Below are 27,232 nucleotides of genomic sequence, written 5' to 3'. Positions count from 1 at the left end.
ATTTCATTAAATATGCAGAGTAGTTTTATCAAGTTGGTCTCACCATTTTCTTAAACAAACAAATGTTGAGAATATGGGCTCAGAGAATTTAGGGAACTTGCCCAGCTGGCTTGAGAGCCTCTCATGAAAACCTTGGGTACCCAAACTTATGAAATTTTTATTTGGATAATTTGAAAAGGGCAACAAAAGGTATATTGTGGAAAATTTGCAATACAGTATTAAATTTTTTTGTTTACTTTTAGAATAGAAGCCTCAGATCCTTGGGAGAAGCCGAACTTCAAGCTAAATGATTTATTAGTACCATAAAGTTAATGTGTTTTAGATTTTCCTTTGGGAGATAGTGACTGTAAACATTCATACAAATAAAGTCATAATCCAAATTTTAATATTTCTCAGTTAATCTCATGTTGACTAAATTTAATGAAATGTATTAAATAGCAATATGTTCTACACAAAGCCATTTTAAAAATTGGTCTGAGTATTTAATTTGGTGGCTGCTACAAGTTTAGCAGAGTGGGCAAAATACCCTTAGCATGTATTCAACCATCAATGTCATTAAATAGTGGTTTAGCAATTTACTGCTGGTTAATGATCCAGGGCATCATGATAGCGCTTCAGGTCTCCCAGGTAAACACAATCTGTTTAAATTAGTGTTTCATGAGAACAGGATTATTTAGCATGACTTAATTTAACGTAAGATAATGAAGACATATAATTTCAAGTTCCAGTATTCAACTGATAAGACCTAGATTGGAGTCAAAAGGAATGTCTGGTTGGATCCGTGCCCTCTAGGAGCTTCAATTCTTCAGTGGGGATGCTTAGACAATAGGAAAGCAGGCAGTTTTATAAGTCCCAATGTAAGTAATACAAACAGCCCAGGATACTAGATTCTGAAATTAACATAGAGAAACAGTATTCAGGTCTTTATTTTTGTCAACATATGTTTATTGAGTATACTTTGTGTTCAGTGAGCAGCTATACAATGTGTCCTCTAGACACACTGTACTCCTCAAACTGTATCGTGCATATGAATTACCTGAAGGTCTTGTTGAAATGCAGATTCTGATTCAATGTGTCTGGATCGAACATGAACGTTTGCTATTCTAATAAACGAGGTGATGCTGATGCTACTGATCGGCAGATCACACTTTGAGTGGCAAGAGTATTAAATTGTTTTAATAAAATCTTTTTTTTTATCATTTCTCATTAAAACCTGTGATATCTTATTCAAACATAAACAAGGGTATTTGGAGAGACTCTAGTTAGATATAAATGTATCTCTATCTTACAAATAAAAAAAACTATCAAGTAACAAACATTCTTGCCAGTTTGCTATTCTCATCTAAAAAGATCATTTGTAAAGGCTAGAAGGAGGTGGGATATCTTCTTTCAGTCAATGTCTTGACTCCTGTCTAAAACTATCCACCTTAGGGCATGAGGTAATCATGAGTTCCTGACATAGAAACCTGTCTTTGAGAAATTACACTGAAACCACCGATTCGTTTTGTAGCACTTGCTGAACACCTGTCTATCGATAAGAACTTTTAGTTACTACCAGCTTAGGCCAAATTGGAGCCAGTGACCTTTGGGTGAAAGTTTCATATTCTATTTCCAGTCCCTGGAGCTATCAAAGACTCCTGTCGGAAGACTTGTAATTCATGAATTTCAGCATGCTGCCTCCAGTCCAAAGCACAGCAATTGTTTCTTGAAACTAATAGTCACACATAAACTGTCAGTTGCTCGTGACATGAATGTGAGAGAGTGATGGAAAAATTTGGTTTGGGTTAGTCTTCTTTTTCTAAGTGATGCTTTAATGGATTAATACAAAACTCAGACTTACATGGGCAGTTATCTACCGTAGTTAGTGGCAATGGTTTCCTAATATTTCTAAATAAAGATTCATCAACACTTGTCTTTTAAAATGGAACTTTCAAACATGAAATTAGCTTTCTTTTCTGAGCATAAAAAGTTTGGGGAAGACTACTGGAGACCTGTGTGTGAATCATTGAAGAAGAAAAATTTTCAGTGTTGTCATCTTGTTACCACGGTACCAGGGACATGGCGTAATGAGGAAGAAATGGTAGGCTGGGCCTGTGGTACTGTTTTCATTTAGTATTCATTCCTATGAGGTAATCATCTAAATTAATAAGGATTTGCCCTTTTATATGGAGGAGAGAGCCTGATCCAAGTAGCCTTATAAAAAGAAAATTGCTGAATGAAGTCATTACTCTAATTAGCGTTAATGCCCCCAATGTTAAAAGTATACCTTTTTTAAAAATGATGTTCAATACCTTCCAACCTACCACACTGAGTAGTGGTTGTAGCCTGAGTGCCAGATTTAATTGTCCTTTCAATATCAATTTAGACAGATCTACTAATAGGGTCGTGTTATTAGATAAATGCCTCTGGTAATAGAAAAAAATGTCATTATGGAGCTGGATTGAGTAGCTGTTCACTGTGATGAACAGTAAACTATCAAAGCTTATTCATTCATGAGGCCTGCCTACATTCATATAAACTATATTATTCTTTAGCTGATGGAAAATGGTGAATGAAGCTTTCTATTGTCTTCCTGGAATATTTGGTTCTGTATTTAGGTCAAATTCAATCCAATTGACCTCCAAAATACTTCTCAGTTTCTCTAGTGTTGAACATTTTGTTAAATTCTGCAATTAGGCTTATCAGTTTGGGCTTATGGAATCATTTCATTTCTGCTATTAGTATTTCAGTTTTAATAATATCTGATGTGTATGTGTGTGTGTGTCTCTCTCTCTCTCTCTCTCTCTCTCTCTCTCACACACACACACACACACACACACACACATTCTTCTTCTAGTCTTCCAACCATCTCCCATCTCTCTTATTGCCCTTCAAATCTAGTTCCACATAGTGGCAAAAATGAATAAACTTTGGGGCGCCTAGGTGGCTCAGTCAGTTAAGCATCTGCCTTCCGCTCAGGTCATGATCTCAGGTCCTGGGATCGAGTCCGGCATCAGGCTCCCTGCTCAGCGGGGAGTCTGCTTCTCCCTCTCCTTCTGCCCCTCTCCCCCACCTCCCTGGTTTGTGCTCTCTGCTCTCTTGTTCTCAAATAAATAAATGAAATCTTTAAAAAAAAATGAATAATTTTTTAAAACCTTAAATAGAATCATGATTGCCTTTTGTAAAACCCTTCCCAAATCCCTTGACTTAGCTGACAAGGCCCTGTATGATTTGCTTCCTGCTTGTGTTTCTAGTGGAATCTTGCGCCTCTCCTCCCCACCCATTATATTTCAATGATGTTAAGTCAGTGGTAACTCATCACTCCTTACATATATCAAGCCTTTCTGTCCTAGTGACCTGCTATTCTTTGGCCTAACCCTGCTCTCCTGGCTTTTCATGCAATAAGTACATTTTCATTCTTCTGGTCTCAATTTAAACAGTACTTCCTCAGATAGACCTTTGCTACTCTCCCTGCTTAAAATAAGTTTCTCTATGACCGTTTCTTACAGCCCTCTGTCATGTTCTTTACTTATCTCTTTATTTGGTTAATTTTAATGTCTTTTCTCCTCTGGACTTGTTCCCTGAAGGCAAGCACTTTTATCTGTATTGCTTTTTTGCTGGGCACATATGAAATGCTCGAAGTGGAAATGAAGTGGAAATCTATGCCTGGAAGATTGTGTCAGTATTGGATTATTACATGGGGTGGCAGTCCACATCTGGGAGCCAGATCCACTCTAACACCTATTTTTGTACAGCTCACAAAGTAAGAATGGCTTATATTTTTAAATAGCATAAAAAATCAAAAGGAGCATAGTATTTTGTGTCACATGAAAATCATAAAATTCAAATTTTAGTATCCATAAATACCATTTTATTGGAGCCCAGACAGACCCATTCATTTTTGTGCTGTGACTCCTTATACACTGAGTAGTTATGACAGAGACCATCCATATGCCCGGAAAACCCTAAAATATTTACTCTCTGGTTCTCTACAGGAAAGAGTTTGCTGACCTTTCACATAGACAGGTTTGCATTAGAAGTTTTTTGTAAAGATTTTGTGTGTTGTTTTTTTTTTTTAAGTAATCTCTACACCCAACCTGGGGCTCAAGCTCACCACCTTGAGATCAAGAGTTGCATGCTCTACTGACTGAGCCAGCCAGGCACCCCAGAATTTTAGCACCAAAAAACACCTATGTTGTCCTGAAGCTTTTTGTAAGGATTATTTGGAAGAAAGAATGAGGAGAGATCCTAAAATAGGCTACTTGAGTCCTTCCTATGTTGGCTTGATTTCAAAATCAATCCCATTTGGTTGGTCTATTTCCCGTTGAGGCAATAGCAATGGTTTTTGAGAAAAAGCAATGGTTCTCAGATATTAATGTGCATCAGAATAGGCTGGAGTGACCCGAGCCCAGAGATTCTGATTAGGAGGTGGGCGAGTAGGGCCTGAGAATTTGCATGTCCTGCAAGATCCTAAATCAAGAAAGAGCAACCAGGGTTGCATCCTTCTTTACAGAATGTGGGTGTTCTGTCAGTGTAAGAATTCATTTACTCAGTATTGACTAGGTGTCAGTGTTATTCTAGATGCTGGGAAAATAAAGCTAAATGATAAATTGCCTCTTTTAAGAAGCCAAAATTTAGTGCTATGCAGACATTAAATAAATAATTACCATAAACATAACAGCTGTAACAGGAGGTATAAACCAATTCTGATAGGGGCACCAATCAGTTCCTGAATATCCATAAAGACTCTTAAAGAGGAAAGTGAAGATTTGTAGAATTCTGTAATGTTTTAAGAATGAAGTCTATATTTCACTTTGGTTATGCCAATTCACAATATCTCTTAAAGAAATCCTGAGTATTGAGAGCAAATTTAGAAGTTCTGTCCAATATTTCTTTCAAAGAGAAAGAAGGGGAGGTCATCACCAAAAGGCTTACCATCCTTCAAGTAAATGGCCAATATTAGTTCTTACCCAAACACTATTCTGTTTTTGTTTTCCTCCTCTGAAACCTAACCAAGTCTCATTGTTGTCCCCATGTTCATCACCTCCCACTAGCCGATTACCATCTTTGAACCTCTGCAATAAATCCCTTGTTGACTTCAAGACTTTACCTCTTGCTGGTTCTAGCCCATTCTACAGGCTGCAGCCTGGCGGTCCATTTTAAAAACAAATTCAAATGTCTTTTGAGACCTGCAGTGGCTTCCCGTTACTTTTTGAAAATTAATCCAAATCTTTAACAAAGCTTTTTGAGCTCTAACCTCAGGGCTCCCCCTGTTGCTGGCACCAGCCACACTGTTCTCCTTTTAGTTCTAAGAACTGTTCTTTCTCCAGACTCAAGGTTTTTGCAGATTTATTTCTTCAGGCTGGAATGCTCTTTCTGCTTGTACCCTTTGAGACTTTAATTGATCTTACTCACCTTTCTAATCTCCGTGTAGACATTGATGCCATGTCAAAGCTGTCTCTCACTGACTCCACCCCTATCCCCGCTTGCAGAAGGAAGGAACGACCTGTCTGCACTGGTAATTGGTCTAGAAACAGAGGCCATATTGTTGTGGTACCAATGTGGGAGAAGGTCAGTCATCATGTTAAACCTGCCATCAACTCTATCTTTAATGCATTTAAATCATCAAAGAACAAACTTTAGATTTCAAAGCACATAGCCTTTGAGTTTGTGGAATATTAGACATATTTTACAATGTAGATCATGTCTTGAGTTAAAGTGAGAAAGCAGAGACTTATCTGGCTAACTAGTTAGCAGAAATTTTGCAATTAATTTTTATAAGCAACTTGGTTTATTTTGGGAGAAAATACACAACACGTTAGTCACCTTCTATATTGTTGAGCCATTTGACCTTCAGAGAAGTCCTTGGGAAATATGTTGGGAATAATGGAGAAATTTTATTTCTTATTGTTAGAAAAGCCACATACATTTCCTAAAGATCTGTATTGATCCAGAAATACTTTGGCCTAGATGGAGGAAGGAGACTGGGTATTCAATCATAATTCCATTTCTTTCTTAACTATCCTAGTTTGAACTCTTCTCAGAGTTTTTAAAAATACCACCACTAGGGGGCACCTGGTGACTCAGATGGTTAAGCGTCTGCCTTGGGCTCAGGTCACAATCTCAGGATCCTGGAATGGAGTCCTGCATCCGGCTCCCTGTTCAGTGGGAAGTCGGCTTCTCCCTCTCCCTCTGCACCCCGCCTCTTGTGCTCTCTCTGTCTCTCTCTTTCTCAAATGAATAAATAAAATCCTCAAAAAAAAAATACATTACTAGACCTTTATAGCTCTTGAGAATTTGTAATTTTGTATTTGTTTATTTTGATTAATATGTCTCCCCAGTAGAAGGTAAGCTTCAAAGGGGACTTGCTCATTTTGTTCACCATTGTGCCTTGAGATAATCCATGCCTGACACATAGTAGGTTCTCAGTAAATATTTGCTGAATGAATGATGAACGGTTGGATGTGTGATAACCTCTCCCTCTGTCCATTACTCAGCTCTCATTGACTTGGTCAGCTGATGAAAGTCTCACCCTATGGTGATCCTTGAACCCTCTTCCTGACTGAACCTCTTGTTCATCAAGTGTCTATTACTGTCCTGGACCTTTGGATTGACTTTCACCCTCCCCCTCACCCACTCTTATTAGTTATGGATGTCATTACCTGCCACCAGTAATTGACTACTTATTAAGTCTTGCTTTTTTCAGAACTAGGCTAGGAATTGCAGCATTATGCAATCTAAACATTATCATTTTTACATGTAATTAACATAAAAATGATTACTGGGTTGCTTTATTTTTTTGTGTACTAAGTCTTCACAATTTAGTGTGGATTTTATACTACAGCACATATCAAAGCAAACCAGCCACATTTCGAGTCCATCATGGCCAGATGTAGCAAATGGCTCTGGTATTGGACAGTGTAACTGATGTTATCGGCTATTAGGTAATGACGGATGGCCATATATGCATGGCTTTGGGCCAGAATGTCACCTCAGGAATCATTTTAGAACTCTACAGCTTCATGGGAAGACACATCACAGTCCTTTACCTCCTCATTCTACTCTTCATCTTCTTCATTTTCTACCTTTTCCTCGCTTTCCTTTCCTCTTCCTCTTTCTCCTTTTTCTTCCTTTTGTCCCCGCTGCTTTTTGGAACTTTTTGTGACTCAAATTCCTCCCTGTATTTTTTTTCTTTATTAATGCAATAATTTTTCCACAATGAATTTGTATTTCTGAGGGGCGCCTGGGTGGCTCAGTCGGTTAAGCGTCTGCCTTCAGCCCAGGTCATGATCCCCAGGTCCTGGGATTGAGCCCTACATCGGGCTTCCTGCTGAGTGGGGAGTCTGCTTCTCCCTCTCCCTCTGCCTCTCCCTTTGCTGGTACTCTCTCTCTCTCTCTCTCAAATAAAATGTACATCTTTAAAGAATTAATGGTTGGGGAGCCTGGGTGGCTCAGTTGGTTAAGCGACTGCCTTCGGCTCAGGTCATGATCTTGGAGTCCCTGGATCGAGTCCCACATCGGGCTCCCTGCTCGGCGGGGAGCCTGCTTCTCCCTCTGACCCTCCCCACTCTCATGTGCTCTCTCTCATTCTCTCTCTCTCAAATAAATAAATAAAATCTTAAAAAAAAAAAAAAGAATTAATGGTTGGTTTCTGGCATTTGAACTATGAAGTGCCAGTAGTTCTGATAGTTTTCTTTGTGATGAGGTTGATTTTCATAGGTCGTGTATATACTGATTCAGAGGAAAGCAATCTTTGTTATTATTGTACAGACAAAGCCTTATGGTTAGATACCAAATCTTATTTTCTTTAGCCTTTCAGTTGTTCATTGTTCTCCTGGCTTATAAATTGGTTCTGTTTACATCTAAATTACACCTGCTAGCTTTAACCATACTCCAATACTTAGGATCTATGTTTGTAAATGTCTCACACAAGATGATCACAATGAAAATGCTGATTCTAAAAAATCAGAACTGTTTAAAGTATCACATGGACAAAAATATAAAGTTGAAGTGCTTCATATATGACCTTCCACAAAGTAATCACAGTTTACATCCTGTGGGGATATACTTAAAGACTATCTAATTCACCAAGAGGGATGTATGCAAATGAAAGGCTTAGAACAGAAATAGAAATACTCTGCAACCCAACCACCTTCCCAAAAGGAAATGGGCAAAGAAATAGAGTAAAATGATAGTTCTACACATTTATGTCAAGAAAGCAGATGAGTCCAGGCTCTCAAGTAATTGAAACTGTTGGCTACATTTCATTGCCATTCTCTCTTTTCAATTCAGGACTTTCTAATATGATGGTGAGGAAATACAACCTGTTGTCATTAGATCCTGCAGAATTTTTCATTTCAGAGCTTTGGAGCTGAGTAGTTCACAGCTATGACCCAATTCCGTCATTTCACAGGCAAGAAAACTAAGGTTTGGAGGAGTTTAATGCCTAATCCAAGGCCTTGTAGGGAGGTTAGTGGTAGAATCTCACTTAGAACCCAGATCCTCTCCTGTGTGCAGAGTTTTTTCCACTATGCCAAGCTCGGAAAAATCCAGCAGACAAATTCTCCAGGGAGAAGTAAAATTCTTTCATATTGTTTTTCTGACTTTTATTAGCAATTGAGGATTAGAAATTAGGTATTTGGTGAATTTCTTTTATCATTAACCGATAATCAAATTAAAATTAATCATAATTTCCCTGGGTATTGTACTTGCAAGACAGTGACAAAAGAAAGTCCTAGAGGTCTCTTAATTTCTTAGTAATCTTAAAGTATCACAGTTAATAGCACCATTGAGAGAAGGAAGTTATATGACAAGCCATAAATATTGTGTGAGAAAAATAATATTGTCCTTGAAAGGTACAGTTTACTTTAACAATTTTTGAAAAAGTAAATTTAATCAAGATGACTATCTCCAGGCATCCACTGAGCTTTGTACAAATGCCCATTTAAAAATTCATCAAATTTTCATTTCTGCTTTTTTATTTACTGAGCTGTGAAGGGACTGTCTCTTAAGCACTGAGCTTACTAGACACTTTAAAACTTAAACAATTAATTGCAATTAATAACACAGTTGAAAATGGTTTCCACTCATGTTTTCCAGACATGTAAATTTATTACTAATTGGAATCATAATATAATTTTTTTTCGGTGCTGTTTTCCAAAAATCTTTGCTTTGACATTTTGTATAGGTTTCCCAAAGCTCATCACATTTACCCACTGAGTGCCTTGACTACCCAGGAAAACACTTCTTTTGTGGTTTGATAGCATCTAAAGTGCTTCTGAAAAATGTGTTCTACCAATGAATTGACCAGTAGCCCAAATTTCATGATTAGCTTTATAGTATTTAGCTTTAAATACTGTTAAAATGCAGCATTATATGGGTTATATTAAGCCAATTTTAGTCATCAGTATCTTTGTTTAAATTAGTTTATTAGGGTGTGAAACCCAGTCATTTAGCAAGACCCAAAGGAAGTTGGAAATGGGACACATATACTGTATAGAGGAAAAAGAAAATTTGAATTGTTATGAGCATGAGGTATGAAAGTAGGAGCCTATTGAAAAAAAGTGAGGCACTTGGTACCAAATGCTATGGATACTCAAAATGAGAGTATTACGAGAGAGAGAGCAAGAGAGAGGACAACAAATATGAATAATTGATCTGCTTTTACATCACTACCATGAGTCAGCAATTCCTCTCTCTGTGGGCTGTGACTGATTGTAAAGAGGCTCTTCAGTCTTATAGTTGGACACAAGAACAGGGTCCTCATGCAAGTTCATATTCACATTGTTTGCATGAAAACATTTGTTGTTTCTTTGTCACCTCTTTTAACTTGTAACTTGATAGTCAAATGTGGATTTTTCAAGTTAAGACAAGATAAAGTGATAAAACGGATGATTGAGAAGCAGGATGGAAGAGCATTGCTAGGAAATGTTCATCTGTTTGGTGATTAATAATATTTTATATGGGGGTGCCTGGGTGGTTCAGTAGGTTAAGCGTCTGCCTTCAGCTCAGGTCATGATCTCAGGGTCCTGGGATTGAGCCCCCGCGTCAGGCTCCTTGCTCAGCGGGGAGTCTGCTTCTCTCTCTCCCTCCACCCGTCTGCACTGCTTGTTCTCTCTCTCTTCTCTCTCAAATAAATAAATAAATAAAAATCTTTTTAAAAAAATAATATTTTACATGTACTCAGTGCAGCAAAGCAATTATACAAGAGAGATATCATTGACACAGTGTCACCTGAAATTGTTACTATTTTTTGGTGTTTATTCAGTTTTCCTAGTCATTTAAAGCAGAGATTTTCACTTTTTTATGAGAAAAATGAGTCAGTCGGGTGATAATATGGTAACCTTAAATGTTATTGGATAAAAGGGATTATCTGAGGCTATGATGTCCAATATAGTAGCCACTATTCAGATATGGCTCTTGAGCCTTTGAAATGGGGTGTGTCCAAAGTAAGATGTGTTCTAAGGGTAAATTATAACCTGGGTTTTGAAGACTTAGTAAGAAAGAAAGTAAAAATATTGCATTCATAACTTTTATATTGCTCATATATTGAAATGATAATATTTTTGATACATTGGACAAAGCAAAATATATTGTTACAATAACTTTCATCTTTCTTTATTTCCTTTTTTAAAAAACTGTGGATAACTAGAAGAATTTAAATTGCATGTGTAGCTTATATTTGTGGCTCACATTACATTTTTACTAGACAGTTCTGCTCTAAGGGATTTAATATTATTTAAATGCGATATGCTCCTGAATTGGGCTTGCACACTTTTTGATGTTGCTATAATTATAAATGTTCAAACGCTTTACTTTGAAAATAGATGTATATTTGACATTGAGAAATTATATGTAACTTCCTTCTGTTCTCTTGAGGATTTCTTGCCTAACTTCTGTTCGTATGTTATTTGGCACAGAAGGGAAATGTTCTGAACTCTTCCGAATAATGCCTGAAAGGAAGAGTCACTATAGAGAAGGGTATGTGATTCTCTTTAAATAAGCGAACCACCTACCCTCCGCAGTCTGTGAACAGTTACATTTAGCAAAGATTTGTCTTGTGCCTGTCCACATTGGCTAACATGAATAAATGAAAATTCAGTCAGAATGATCAGAAGGAACCCACAAAACTTGCAGACAAGTTTCAGAAGATGTTAGATTAAGTCATCTATATGGTTTCTGGAGAGCACTGATAGACAATTGAAGACAGTTACATTCAGAATGTGTGTCATTGGGGATCATATTGTAAAACCAATAAACATTTAATTTAAAATAAACCTGAAATTCTTAGGTAGAGTTTGTTGCAGAATAATTCAATTTGGCACATAAAAAATAGAAACTTTCCCATTGTTTGCACTACTGTGCACATTTTGAAAGTCACATTTAACATTGAATTTCTACAAAATTCAGCAATTTACTATTTGGTGCAGGTATCAGTGACAGAATATCATTTTGGATGTTGTTCCTATCCCTGGCACATATGAAATTAATGCTTTTCTCCACAAGAGAAAAAGACATTATCTTTTGAGGTCATAGAGTTTTTGTATCTTGGCCTGAGGCTACTAACTACATATGACATGATGAGGAAATGAGACCTTTTTGTGGGAAACCAAACTCAAGGATCAGAGCTGCTTACAAAAATAACTTAAAAACCTGTTGATAAAAGCATTCTTAAGTGAGACTCTGAGTCTTGTTTTCTGGTAGGAAGTGCAATTTTAGAAGAGTCGAATACTGTCTAGATTACATTTACCAACTTTGTTTTGTATTTACAGAGTTTCTAAAACACTAACTCTGTGCCCATATCACTGTGATTCTTGGCATGGCTGACAAGAGTTTTGATGGTTTTTGATACTAATTTTAACTCATTAATATCCTGTGTGTAATATGTTAAACATGTCTTAAAATTTTCATGATTTACCTGTTTCTATTAATAAAAATCTAAATCTCTGATGTGGATAAAAATGATTGTTTACTTATGATCTGGCAAGTTTTCTAACATAAATAATTATGAGTAGATCTGGAACTCTGAATCTCTTATTTCCGTTTTATGTCAAAGTCAAATTTTCCAGGTGCCATTAAGGAGGCCAAGTGTCAGACTATTTGTTTCATTTATAAAACTATATAACACAAATGCTGAGATTGCCAACCTCTTAAATTTTGCCATACACTGTTTCCAGCACAAGGACAGCTTCTTAAGCTCTCTAGGGATCCTAGTTACGGTCTGTGTTGTATGCACGCCCCAGAGTGCCTGTAAGCAATCATCTCTCTTCTACTAAACCATTATCTGAAATGGATTATTTCTGGTTACCAAAATGGGAATAAGAGCACTGAGAATATTGGGGAGAAATGAGGGTCAAGACTTGAATCTGTGAGGTATGTTGAAGACAAGACTATTATCTTTCTAAAACCCAGCTCCACTTCAATGCCATGTGGAATGAACTATGACCATTCGATGTTAAACCTGCATGTTATTATTATACACCCAAAGGACTGAAACAACAGAGTCAGCATCTGAGTATGCTACTTAAAAAGCCAAATGCACTAAATAACAAATCACATGTTTCCATAATGAAAATTGATCTTGTTTAAAGGGAAAACGTGTTGGAAATAAATAAGTAAAAGCATTTCAAGATATTCCAGTTGGGAGTATTAATTTCCTCATACCTAAAATTAGTTTTTAGTGTCATTCCTACTTTTTATCATAGCAGAACCTAACGACATAAAGAATATGGTATGTCTCAGAAAATACTATTTTGGTGTCTGTTCTCCTTCAATAAAGACCAGGGGTACAGAAAAGAGAACAGTTTATAATTCATTAAAATAGTCTCCTATTCCTTTCCCCCCTTGGCTTTGCCATTAAAATCAACGTGGAACAAACAAACAAACAAACACTTAGGATGGGTCAGAAAAAAGATAAAAACATTATTTTAAAAACTTAGACTATTTGAAAAGGTTATTTGATCTAATAAGGAGAGAAATAATTTCATGGTAGTCTTCAAGTATACTACATGAGAAGTTATTTAGAAAACTATTTTCATCTCTTCTAGATGACTTAGGAATGGGTCTGCATAAAAGTGGGTAGTGAATTAGATTTCCCAAGGACTCCCTAGGCAAGTTTAGTTCATAGCAATGTAATCTGTTTTAGTCCCTCTTCCTTTACAAGAAATTAGTACAGTGTCCATTGTAAATGGGCATTTATTAATTTTTTTATTATAAAACCAATTATTGACATTTTATAGAATATTCTTTTTATTCAGATTTCTAGAAAGCTTTTCCATGTTTATGATGTCAGAAATAGGTACACTTCTTTTATAACTCTAACTTTATGGGAAAAAAAATTCATTCTTTTAAGTACTTAAAAAGATGAGGAACAGATCAAGTTCCTCAAATAATTGCCTTTTCCCCCCAGGCATTGATTAAAAATAAGACTGTGTAATGTATAGATTATCCTAATTATAATAGAAATAAGTGAGCAATTTTATATATCATTTGATTTTATCATGATATTCAACAACAAAATTTTATATTAAACTCATGAAACTGCTAATGAATACATCATCTTTTACAAATACAGATGTATTCAGAGAAAAGTACACTAGAAAAGCCTATATCCCACCTCATCCCCCAAAACACACATATGCATGCACGCATGTGCACATGTACATTTTTGGAGGTGAGGGAGGGAAAAAAGTCACCCAAAATGTCCCAACTTTATTATTTGGTAGCAATTATTACCATTCCTTTTTGAAAGTAATAATTTGTGCCTAATGGTTGTGGCTTTTTTTTTTTTTAAGATTTTTAAGTTATCTCTACACCCAATGTGGGGTGGAATTTATAAACCCAAGGTCAAGAATCCCCTGCTCTAGAGACTGAGCCAGCCTGGGGTCTCCCCCTTCCCTCCCACCCTCTCCCATTGGTTGTGGCTTTGAATGAAGTATTCTCCTGTCAGTTCAGGGCAGATTGAGAATTTCATCCCCCTCTTTTTTTTTTTTATTTTTTTTATTTCTCTTGAGAGGCAACATAGTATTTTGAAGAGATGAAGTTCTTCAGTCAAACAGATACAGGTTTTCCACTCACTTCATGTATAATATTAGTAAACGGTTTAATTTTTAGAGCTTCCATTTTAACTACAGAGACAGAATGATTTCATACAGTTTTGTGATGAATAAATGTCTAAGGCAGCCATCATATATTGAGACCTGTTCTGAGCTAGTCACATTAAAATCCCTTCATTATCATTAATCCTTATAACAGCACTGAGGGGTAAGAGTTATTCTAGACCCTATTTGATCCAAGAGTACATCGGTAAAATGTCTATTACAGGGTCCAGCTCAATAAATTGTGGTGGTGGTGATGGTAATCATAGTACTAGTCATTGTAGTTGCTGTTTTGACTATAGTCTTCTTACAGCTCTATGTTCCCAGTTTAACTGAAGAAATTTAAGGATGTAAAGAGGCAGCTAGTTTAGGGGACACAGGATTCAGACAGTCTGTCTCAGCATGGTCTGTGCCATTCAATATTACACCATATTGTGATGGTATTCTGAGATTTTAGATTTGCTAAATGCTTGTCACCATGCATAGAGGCATTTCATTCTTAATGGGACGCTGTTTCCGAACTATATTTAAAAACAGTTTGGTGTTCATTTTCTTCTGAAATCATGCTGATATGTTACCTAAAAGGCACATTTGACCCTTAGCATATGGATTTCTATACACTTACATCAGGGAATCTTCTCAGTGCCTTAGCTATCTACCTGGCTAATTCTTCAACTTAGTTTAGGTAGTTCTGGTTGCCTTGTTCTATGCATTGGGTTTGGTATAATAGCGTGTTCTCCATAAATTATATTTCTCAGGTGTAGTAACTGTATGGGCTATTTCTGTGCATCTTCTAAATGGCTCTTATTATTGCTAATGAAGATAATCTTAACATTTTAACTAATGATGCGTACAGTTTTACATCAGTCTTATTTTCATAAATCAAATTGTAGAAATAGAATATTACTATATAATTTATAATCACATTTCATGCCAATAGGTGTAACTATTCAGCAATATAAATTCAACAGGATCTGTTACTTCATATTTATTTTTATCCTGAGCTTTGAATTTATTTGTAATTAATAAAAGGTGATGTTTCTACTTCAGGGAAATTTAAACTATAAAAGACAAGTTGGGGGGGGGGAACCACTGACACGTGACCCATTTTTCTGAATACTGTATATACCTGAATGTATTAAAATTCTCAGAATACTACTTACAAGTATATTATTTAGTGGGAAATGCAGGTTATTTACTAGTTTTACTTTATGTTTATTAGATAAGCAGTTAAGTATTGAGATTCCATAGAAAGCATAGCAGGGTACTGAGAATGGTGCCGGCCCTTAGGGATGCTGAAATATAATCGATTTCTAAGAAGTAACTAGCAGTTTTTGTTTGCTCAGAATTCAGCAAGTACATTTAAAGGTCTGACTCATTTGAAATGCTCTAAATTAAATTAGAAAGTAACCTTTAGCAAAATGTGTATCATCTACTTTGCAGACTTCTGTATGAAAGTTTTACATGTATAAGAACCACTTTACATGATGATATTTTTTCCCCTTGTATTTCTCTTACAACTGTGAATACCCATGAAAATGAGCAACAGCATTAGTGTTACAGCTCGCCTTCAGAATATTCACTTAGTGCCAGCATGAGGTTTACACTGCCATTAAAACCACTGCAATTTTACAGTTTATGAAGCACTTCTTCAGACATTCTTCATCTTCACAGCAACCCAATGGGGAGGCCAAGTGTAGTAGGCATTGGTCATTTCTGCTGGCCCAGCACCCCAAGACCCTTCCCTCCAGGGGAGAGCCCTGTGATGAGATGGATGGAAGGTAGAGCCCTGCCTCCCTCTCCCGAAGTTGAAGGAGAGCAGCCATTCTCCTGCCCTAATTTGGCAGCTCACAGGCTCCTCTGTGACTGAGGCTCAGCCAATGAGACAGCCCTGCCTGAGAGTTTTCCTGGAGATGAGCGAATCGGAGCTCTTGAGGAGAGACTGGGGCTCATTCCAGCCAAAGGGGTGGCAGGCAAGGGCTGTGTCCATGGCAATAGAATCAGCTGGGCTTTCAGAGTCTGGGACCACAAAGGCTACTTGCATGTTTGGACCAGACTCCTTTGTTTCAGCCCATTTTCCCCAAGATTTTTCAGCCTCTTCCCTCAACTAACCATCTCATTTCTTCTCAGCACATGCCTATAATGTTTAACTTAACTATAGTAGGTTTGGGTTATTGGCAACCCATAGGTATAACAAGAATCGCTATTCCCAATATAGAGATGAAGAAATTGAACCTCGGTGAGCTTAAGTCACTTCCTTGCATTGCAGTCGTCTGGAAAAGCCAAGTCTAGAACCCATGACTTCTAGTTCAGGGTTGTTTCTTTCACAGCACATTGTTTTCCCAGTGGCCTTCAGTGGCCTCTGCACATAGTGAAACGTGCTTCCTCCTCCTCTGTGCCTCCTTGATTGCAGTACTTAGTCCCATTTACAGTTCTAATGCTTACCTGCTTGATGTCAAGTGCGCCCATCTTCCACCCTACACTGTTGAACATCTGGAAGATAAGGATTGTTTTACAATCATCATTTTCTCTCCAATATATATTGGAGTGCCTGGGTGCAGAGTCAGTACTAAATAAAGATTGTAATGAATGAGTAGCAAATGAGTGCATAAATTATTCAATTAAATGACAACACCAATGTGAGCTTGAAGTTGATGCTAAAAGTATAACACTGATTTTAGAAAACACCACTATGTTCTTTACCAATCAAATTTATAAACTATAAACAATTCACCTTAAATACATAAAGATGCTCACTTAGTAAGCATTTATTCCATGCCTTCTATGTGTCAGGCGGTTATTACAGAGAGAAGTAAGAATTCCTCTCCTCCTTTAAGAAGTCTCACAGACTGATGAGAGAAACAAACATTCCATAGCTCAGATCATGGAGCTGTGGGGAAAAAGAGCTGTGATAATATGATGATTAGGGCAGCGGGCCCATTGTCAGCAGCCACTAACCTGGCCTGGCGATACCCCTCTGGGCAGGGTGCCATGCACATCAAGGGAAACAGCCAGAGCCCTTTGAAAAGCACAATATGCTTCGCCTTTCCAGAATGTTATGAGATATGCTTAAAAAAAAAAAAAATCTACATGGGGCTCCTGGGTGGCTTAGTCAGTTAAACATCTGACTCTTGGTTTCTGCTCAGGTCACATCTTGGGTTCCTGAGATGGAGCCTTGCCTATCCAGCTCCATGCTCAGTAGGGCATCTGTTTTTCTCCCTCTTCCTCTGTCCCTCCCCTCTGCTCGCACACTTTCAATCTCTCTCCCAAATAAATAAATAAATAAATCTTTTTTTAAAAAAAGTTACCTGCACCCTCATTCAGACATAATTATCTCTAAAAAGGTTATAATCAAGGTTTATCAAATTTTAAAAAACTAATTTTGAAATTGCTTTCTACCATATGAGACTAATACATAAGACTGTATTTTGGTTTGGCAAAAGGTGAGGATAAAGAGAAATCTATATCTTTATTTAAGCATTAAAGCCCAATATAGTAAAAGCAACAAATAAAGATACATATATATATAAATGTGAAAGGATTCAAAGTCATATATATGAATGTGTGTAAATACACACATATGTAAGAAACAGGATACATATTTGTCAATATAATTTCCATTCTTTACAAATTATGCACGCAGTAAGAGAAATATTTTACTCCATAATGTTTTGGTATCATTTGCAGACAATTACTACGGCACGCCAAAGCCTCCAGCAGAACCAGCACCATTATTATTAAATGTGACAGACCAGATACTTCCGGGAGCCACTCCAAGTGCTGAAGGAAAACGGAAGAGGAATAAATCAGTGAGCAACATGGAGAAAGCAAGTATAGAGCCTCCTGAGGAGGAGGAGGAGGAAAGGCCTGTGGTCAATGGAAATGGAGTAGTAGTAACACCAGGTTAGTCACATATCTATATGATTCCATTTACCTTCAGAAAGAAGATTATGATATCAAATGGAAAGGATGTAATTCTTGTATCCCTTTTATTAGTTTTAATTTTGATGTATCAAGCAATTAATTCAAGTTCCTCAATTTTTGCTTTCACTTACACAGTATTAATGGCAATATAATGAATGGTTTCTACATCTTAGAAAATGTTACACGTCATGAATATGATTGTGTAAAGCTCTGGGGTCTTTGCTGATTAATATTAGGTAATATCTATCCTTAGAAATCTTAGTATACTTGCAGTTCTGTAAAAAGAGGTTGTGTCATGTGATTTAGTTAACAACTTCAGTGAACACAGTCCTCAGAATGACTGGAGCTACACCATGTCTGTATATTTTTCTCTCCACCCTTACCATCTAATCTGGCAATGTGGAGAAAGCACCTTTTTTGAAAAATTTTTTTATTGTTATGTTAATCACCATACATTACATCATTAGTTTTAGATGAAGTGTTCCATGATTCATTGTTTGTGCATAACACCCAGTGCTCCATGCAGAACGTGCCCTCTTTCATACCCATCACCAGGCTGACCCATCCTCCCACCCCCCTCCCCTCTAGAACCCTCCGTTTGTTTCTCAGAGTCCATCGTCTCTCATGGTTCGTCTCCCCCTCTGATTTCCCCCCTTCCTTCTTCCGCTCCTGCTATCTTCTTCTTCTTCTTCTTCTTCTTTTTTTTTTTTTTAACATATATTGCATTATTTGTTTCAGGGGTACAGATCTGAGATTCAACAGTCTTGCACAATTCACAGCACTCACCATAGCACATACCCTCCCCAATGTCTATCACCCAGCCCCCCCTTCCCTCCCCCCCCCCCCCACTCCAGCAACCCTCAGTTTGTTTCCTGAGGTTAAGAATTCTTCATATCAGTGAGGTCATATGATACATGTCTTTCTCTGATTGACTTATTTCGCTTAGCCTAATACCCTCCAGTTCCATCCACGTCGTTGCAAATGGCAAGATTTCCTTCCTTTTGATGGCTGCATAATATTCCATTGTATATATATACCACCTCTTCTTTATCCATTCATCTGTCGATGGACATCTTGGCTCTTTCCACAGTTTGGCTATTGTGGACATTGCTGCTATAAACATAGGGGTGCACGTACCCTTTCGGATCCCTACATTTGTATCTTTGGGGTAAATACCCAGTAGTGCAATTGCTGGATCTTAGGGTAGCTCTATTTTCGACTTTTTGAGCAACCTCCATACTGTTTTCCAGAGTGGCTGCACCAGTTTGCATTCCCACCAACAGTGTAGGAGAGTTCCCCTTTCTCCGCATCCCCACCAACATCTGTCGTTTCCTGACTTGTTAATTTTAGCCGTTCTGACTGCTGTGAGGTGGTATCTCATTGAGGTTTTGATTTGGATTTCCCTGATGCCGAGCGATGTTGAGCACTTTTTGATGTGTCTGTTGGCCATCTGGATGTCTTCTTTGGAAAAATGTCTGTTCATGTCTTCTGCCCATTTCTTGATTGGATCCTTTGTTCTTTGGGTGTTGAGTTTAAGAAGTTCTTTATAGATTTTGGATACTAGCCCTTTATCTGATACGTCATTTGCAAATATCTTCTCCCATTCTGTCGGTTGTCTTTTGGTTTTGTTGACTGTTTCCTTTGCTTTGCAAAAGCTTTTTATCTTGATGAAGTCCCAATAGTTCATTTCTGCCCTTGCTTCCCTTGCCTTTGGCGATGTTTCTAGGAAGAAGTTGCAGCGGCTAAGGTTGAAGAGGTTGCTGCCTGTGTTCTCCTTTAGGATTTCGATGGACTCCTGTCTCACATTGAGATCTTTCAACCATTTGGAGTCTATTTTTGTGTGTGGTGTAAGGAAATGGTCCAGTTTCATTCTTCTGCATGTGGCTGTCCAATTTTCCAACACCATTTGTTGAAGGGACTGTCTTTTTTCCATTGGACATTCTTTCCTGCTTTGTCGAAGATTAGTTGACCATAGAGTTGAGGGTCCATTTCTGGGCTCTCTGTTCTGTTCCATTGATCTATGTGTCTGTTTTTGTGCCAGTACCATGCTGTCTTGATGATGACAGCTTTGTAATAGAGCTGGAAGTCCGGAATTGTGATGCCACCAGCTTTGCTGAGAAAGCACCTTTATACATTGACTTGGTGGAGGCACCCACCCTTGAACAAGGAAAAGACTTGTTATCTCTTTGATTTATAACCTATCATTTCACATATATAAAGAATATCAGGCAGATATAAAGTGTGTTTACACAAGGTAAGGCTTTGCTATTTTCTTGTGCTTATTACTAACAGAGTGCCAATTTTCTATTATAATTATGAAAGATTTTTTTCATTATGTTATTCATAACTAAATGTTAAAGCAAAAATATGTCATTCTTGTAGCCTCTAAGCTTGGAGTAAGTTTGCAAAGTTTTGTTTTAGTTATTTTTTAATAACAGCATATCAGTTGGCACTGAAAATCTAAGAACTGTGTTAAAGCTCTTGAAAAAAATGTTAACACATGCACTTGGCTTACGTATTATTCATAATATATTTCCTACAACTACTCTGATGTCTGTATTTTTAATTATCACTGTACTGTTTCTATAGTGACATAGTATTTGAATTTTCATGCTCAATTATTTTTATCAAAGTTTCATAAGCTTGTTTTTTACCTTCCTTTTTCATAATACCTGCAAAAATGTCCTTCCTTGAACATAAGGAGACCAAAATCTAATCTGTGCCAATCAAGGTGTAAAACCCTAAAAGGGTTTCATCTTGATTACTCAGAGAAGGACAACCTCCTCCATTAATATAATGGTGAAAAATTTATACTCTGATCTTACCAGTCACTGATTTCTGGATACAAGTGGTAAAAATCACTATTGGTACATAATGTAACTTGTTTACTAAAGACCCTGTGCTGAGGTTCAAAAGGTAAAGAGCTGAATAAATGTATATGAGAGGAAAGCAATTTACAGGTTTACAGATAATTGTCAAGCAATTAGATACCTTTTCTTTTTGATTCTGTAATACTTTTGTCAAAATACTTAATTTTCATTATGGAATATGGATCCATTATGGAATAGATTTAAATTAAGTTGATAGCACATAGTTTTCTTAGTTATCTTTGATATGAGAAGCAAAATGATTCAGCCAAGTGGAAGCAATAATCACAAAAGAAGCAGAAGTTGGGGATCAAAGAGCAGTTACAGAGGTTTTTTTTTTTTTTACTGGTTAACACCTTATAGCTAAAAACATAAAATATTCGTCCTTGGTTGGGCCTGAATCATTGGTCTCTATTTCATGTCTACTCTGTATAGGGCAAATCAAATGAAGCATTCTTGACCCACAGATTTGTAAACTAGAAATTTATTTAATTGGGGGTCATAATGAATCTAGAAAGCACTATTCCTTTCAATTAATACATATTAGACATAAGGAATTGGGTTTTAGTTTGTGTGTGTGCTTGTTTGTTTTTGGCTAGGAAGTCTTAAAGACCCTAAGGAAAATGGATCAGTTTGCACTCTCCTTAACCAGCCCTAACAGTGTGTCTGTTCCTGAACCTCTCAGCCTGAGGACTGTAGAAAACAACTGCCCAGGCAAACTCTGGGATGCCTGGATGCTCAATAGATGCCACAAATGCTTACAGATGCTTACAGTGGCTCTGTAAGCCTGACTGGGCAAATGGCCCTTATACAGTCTTGTTCTTTCCCTTGTGGGAGATGAGAGATATGTAAATTAGGCAGCTCTTCACCCAGTGTTCAAAGATGGAGGAAACAGCCCCAAACCAGAAATTGGTCTGTCATTCCTTATTAGAAATCTTTGTTTTTCTTTATGTTTATCCAACAGAAATTTTAGGATTCACTTTGCCTCCCTCTCATATACATTCACTCAGCTCTTCACCCTTTGAACCTCGACACATTTTTTTTTCTAGCTGAGGGTCTTTATCCTGCCTTTATTTTTCTTCCCATACTCAGTCACCAGATATAAGACACTTCCAACAATATTGAGAAAATTGTTGCTTAAATTTTAGTTACTGCCCTGTACCAACTAGGAGCCTATAATACTAATTAATAACAGATGTCAATTCAGACCATACATAGTATAATCGATGTGGTGCATTTAGAGAGTTGAGGAAAGCTTACTGAGGTAATTTTATTCCATTACATAAAAATACTGATAATAATGATAATAAATAATGTAAAAAATATCTTCTTTTGGATGCTTACCATGTGCTAGGAACTCCCTAACTTCATTATGTGTACTAGTTCACTTAATTCTCTTAACGGATTTTACAGGCTAGGTACTATTTCATAGATTAGGACACTGAGATACACTACAGGTAAGTAATTTGCCCAGTAACCGGCATTTATATATAGGAAGTATCGATCCAGAACCCATGTTCTTAGCTGCAATGCTATCTGGAGTCTTACAGCACCAAATAGAAGCATAAATACGTTTCTCAGCAACATGTAAACACATGACCACTATTTCACTTGTACCTCTTTAAAAGAGACATTATAAGTTTCTACCTACCAAAAGTTTCTTATTTCTTTCATTTCTGGAAATCATATGCAACTCAACTTATATGGCTATGTGGATATAAAAAAATTTCCTATTTTTTTTTTAAAGATTTTATTTATTTATTTGACAGAGAGAGACACAGCGAGAGAGGGAATACAAGCAGGGGGAGTGGGAGAGGGAGAAGCAGGCTTCCTGCTGAGCACAGAGCTTGATGCGGGGCTTGATCCCAGGACCCCGGGATCATGACCTGAGCCGAAGGCAGACGCTTAACGACTGAGCCACCCAGGCGCCCCGAAAAATTCCTATTTTTTAAATAATATTCTGTTTTTAAGGATTAAACCTACCTCTTTATACTTTATACTTTACTGAAATGAATTATTTTCTCCATGTAAATAGATTTTAGAGTAGTCCTTGATTTACTCCTATTACTCATTTTCTTCATCTTTTCTCCTTTCAACTTAGAACTACACATTCCTTTTACTTTCAGGCCATATTTATGTAAAGTTGGTGACCACCTTTAAATATATAATTTCTATATGAAGTGCTACTAACATTGTCCATGGTTATCCACATATTTTATGTGAACTGCTTAATGTTAGGTTCCCTTTTTTGCTCAAAATTACATCAGACAGATGGATTTAGCCCATATCACCAAGAAAAGCCATAGAATGATCTTTCAGTGTCTCAGATCAGAAATGTTTCTCTCTCTGACACGTCACTTTGGTGATAGAAGTCAATATAGTTCTATCCTTAGACATGTAGTTCGATTCTTGTTGATACTGAAAGCTACAAAAGTAAAAATGAAGATCAAGTAAATAATGGCAACTCTCTGTTAATGAGTGCATAAGATGGGCTCGACATATAGTACATATATTCTCTTATCCCATAATCATTACTTAACAAAGAATTGATTACTTAACAAAGAATATGCTGAAGTTTAGCTTAAGGTACTTAACTAAGGTGATAGTTAATTTAGTAACAGAGTCGAGATCTGGGCCCGGGAATACCTGAATTCGTCCCCTTTCCACCAACTTTCTCTGGGCTGTTAACCATGCTGAGGACAAAATGACGCCTGACCTCCATAAGGATGAAATAGCCTTACATCATCTTAGAGAATCTGTCTTTAAATTGATATTTAAAATTCATATCCCCAGGAAACCTTTCCGTGACATTAACCTCACCTGTACTTAAGTGTCTTAAACTTGTGGCATCCAGCTCTGTAGCTTCAAATACTGTAGATTTACCTGCAGCCCTCACTTTTCTCTTACGTTCCAGGGCCGTCTTTCAAACTGGACTGCCCCTCCTAAGCATTCCTATAGCAACTGAAATGCAACATTCCACTTCACAAGCAAATCAACTCATAAAGGCCTTTCCTTGATTTTTCAAATTCTGCTTTTCACCCAGATACCTCAGAGTTCTTTGATACTTCTTTCCCCCAGCCTTGCTATATAATATTGGATATAAAAGATCACTAGGCCTGTAGTTTTAATCTCTTTTTTCCAAATGTCATCGTCCTAGATTACTGCTTTATCACCTCATTTGTGGACCACAATCCCCTAAGGGATCTAATTCCTCCAGGCTCCATCCCTATCAAATTGCCTGTTATTCTTCCATCAATTAAAGATTCTTTTTTTTTTTTAAACAAGTTTGTCATTCATTTATTACATAAATCCATACAAATAGATGTACATTTAAGATCATGTGGGGGTGATTTTAAAATATATCCACAAATTCTTTCATATTTCCCCCTTCAGGAGGTAGGGCTTAATTCCCCTCCCCTTGAGTATGGGCTACACTTAGTGACTCACTTCTCCCTCTCTCTTTTTTTTTTATGTTCAATTAGCCTAAAGATTCTTGAACCAGAACTTGATCATGTAATTACCCTTCCCAAAACTTGGATGGGCTTCCATTTCTACTGCTCCAAACTCCTTGGGCAACCACTCAGGTCCTCCCACATTTGACCGCAACATCTCTGTTAGCTTTGGTCCATGACTCCCCCATCTCTTCTCTCATCTGCATCCCATACTCATAAAACACCTCTGCCTGTTTGATAAGGCCTTCTCCATATTGTAACCTCCTATTCTTTTAGTCAGAATTCAATAAAAAATGTTGATATTCCCAAGAAATCACTTGTTGACTCCCATAATAAAAAGCTGAAACTGTCCATCTCTGAATTATTGAAGTACAGTTTTACACTCTTCATTCATTTGGAAGATATTGATTAGCCTGGTACTTGTAGCTGACTTTTCATAATGTGCATGTCTGGCATCCCCACATATATTGTAAACATTGCTAGGACAAGGGCTACTTTTACTTTTTTGTTTACCCATGTCAGTGATTAGTATAGATCTTCAAATATTTGAAGAACTTGTGAATCTGTACTTTTTTTAGTCAACCAAACCTCTAGAGAGTGTCAGAGTTTTACATGGTTAGTATTTCATGCTCATTTTGCACTGTTCAGTGTCTTCCTCATGCATTGCTTCTAAGTTTGAAAGATATGACATTCCTGATCTTATGTTCCTGCAAAAGTTATATGATAACTGAAGAAAATTATGTAGAATTATATTTGAAAATGTATATTCTTAGAGATGAGAATTATTCACTTTCTCTGTGAAAATACCAAAAATAGGTGGATGTTGAATCACTATATTGTACACCCAAAACTAATATAACACTGTAGGTTAACTATGCCAGAATTAAAATAAAATACAGAATAGGTGGATAATAAGTAGATAGTCTTTTGTTTTGTTTTGTTTTGTTTTTAAGATTGAACTTTTTTGAAGAAAAGAAAATCCTATAAACCACAGTAACTGGGTTAAGCTTTCTTGGATTTCTTTTATTCCATGAATTATCTGCTAAACTTCTCCGGAAAGTAATTCACTATTATATTGTAACTTCCCCTCACTAGCTATTAGTAAGCCTAGTGCAAGGAATTAGAAATGCACATATATTTTAAAGGCAGCTAACTCTCTCTGTTAATACACACACACACACACACAATGCCAGGAGGAACAGGGCCCGTGAGAGCTACCTTCGCCAACAAAGGGAATACAGTATGTGTACACAGAGCTGCCTTCTCCAGGCCCCCAAGCCCTCAATTAGTGCGAATGAACTGCCTCTCCCAGAGAGCAAACAGAGTGTCCCTTATGTGATCACCGAGTGTCCTCAGCAATGATCTCAGTTCACCATTAGGGACCCGCATCCAGGTCCTGTGCTGCTTGGCACGCTGACTGTGCATGTACCATCAGTCCTGGTTCTGTGAATGAGGTCCTGTCACTGTCGAAAGAATTATGTCCTCCATAGTGAATCTCGCTGTTTTCCTGTGAATAATAGCCCACTCTGAAACCACCCCAGTGCCTATCCCCTGCGTATTTTTGTGTGGGTTCACAGAGACTGTGATCTGTGTATCCACTCAGATCTTTATCTTTTTCTTCTTTTCTTTCTTTCTTTCTTTTTTTCTGGGCGGGGGGGAGGCTTAATTTTATGATCTTGTTCCCAAACACTGTACTAGGTTTTATCTTTCCATCAGATGGGGCAAGTTCTGGGGACTATTTTAAGTTAACCTTCTAAAATTAGACATTCCATTTATAAGTCAGGGGCATCTTTTCTTAAAATGATTACTTAAAAGTTAGAAGCGCCCTGATTGTCAAATGTTCTGAGTATCTGGGTGTGATTATAAAGTAATAAGATAGTCATTTTAGAGCTCCTGCTTATGAACTACAGTAGTAATTGTAACTACAGCATTGGGGAAAAGTTGAAATCATGATTAGTTTCATGAATATCACTTCAAATCAAGGCCGACTCACTTTGCTGTTAAACTAAAAGCGATGCATTATTTGAACCTCTTCATGCCCTCACACTGCTTCAGCATTTTGGGGATCTTGCACTCAACCTGTGTGGAGAGTGTTTTTCTACTTCTCTGAGGGTTTGTATGATGTGTGTTAAGAGAGAGATTTGATCCACGAATGAGGAGTTCGGAGCAAGAACAACCAGGATAACACTTGGGCTTGTACAGTGCTTGCAGAAAGCCTGAGGACTGGTGGCCATGTTTAAGTGTTTTCAGGTTCTCCAGGCATCCTTAGAGCTTAATCGTATTTCTAGTCATAGCCATCCATTCTTTCTAGGTCTGATTTTCACTCTGTGTTCCATTACCTTGTCTCATTTCTCCTCATAAGAAGAGATTGTAATTGCAGTGTGAAATCTCAGCTACTTTATTGCCAGACAAAGAGTGCTCTAGTTATTTCTGGCTGAGGGCTGGACTTTGTTCTTGAAGAGAGAGGGAAGGTCTCTGTGCACACTCATTCCTTCGACAGAGCTCCATTGCTGGGAAGAGCACCTCATCTTTTTCCTCCTAATTGACTTCTTGCTCTCATCAAATAATACCTTGATTCCAATTTGGCCCCAGAGCATAGCACTTGAATTATCAAGATCAAAATGAAATAAAGTCTTCTTTTTTTCCTCTTTCACACCCTTTGATGTTCATAAAACTTCGCAAGGCGATGTTATGTTTTATATAGCACTAGTCTCCTGGAATTTTTTCAGAGTTTTGAAAGGAAGATCTACAAGATATTGCACATTTATGTCCTATATTTCACTTTGTATCTTGCTTTGGTCTTTGAATATTTTCAATACTTATATCAGTTTCTCTTACCCCAAAGTTAGTTGAGGGTTTGGGGGACTTGTTTCTATATGATAAACATCTTTCAAATGTATTACATTATTAAAAT

General features: G+C 37.2%; 1 protein-coding gene across 1 annotated transcript in view; it reads left to right on the top strand.

Annotated features, from left to right (window-relative positions):
- Positions 1–27,232, top strand: part of MAGI2 (membrane associated guanylate kinase, WW and PDZ domain containing 2) — a 1,351,041-nt gene that overhangs the window by 853,096 nt on the left and 470,713 nt on the right. Inside the window, exon 4 of the mRNA XM_044920220.1 lies at positions 17,763–17,978. Within this exon, the coding sequence (XP_044776155.1) occupies positions 17,763–17,978 (216 nt within the window). The remainder of the gene's footprint in view (positions 1–17,762; positions 17,979–27,232) is intronic.

The sequence above is a fragment of the Neomonachus schauinslandi genome, chromosome 12, assembly GCF_002201575.2.
Source record: "Neomonachus schauinslandi chromosome 12, ASM220157v2, whole genome shotgun sequence".
Taxonomy (NCBI): domain Eukaryota; kingdom Metazoa; phylum Chordata; class Mammalia; order Carnivora; family Phocidae; genus Neomonachus; species Neomonachus schauinslandi.
The sequence above is the reverse complement of the archived record's forward strand: the minus strand, read 5'-3'. Positions and strand labels throughout refer to the sequence as shown.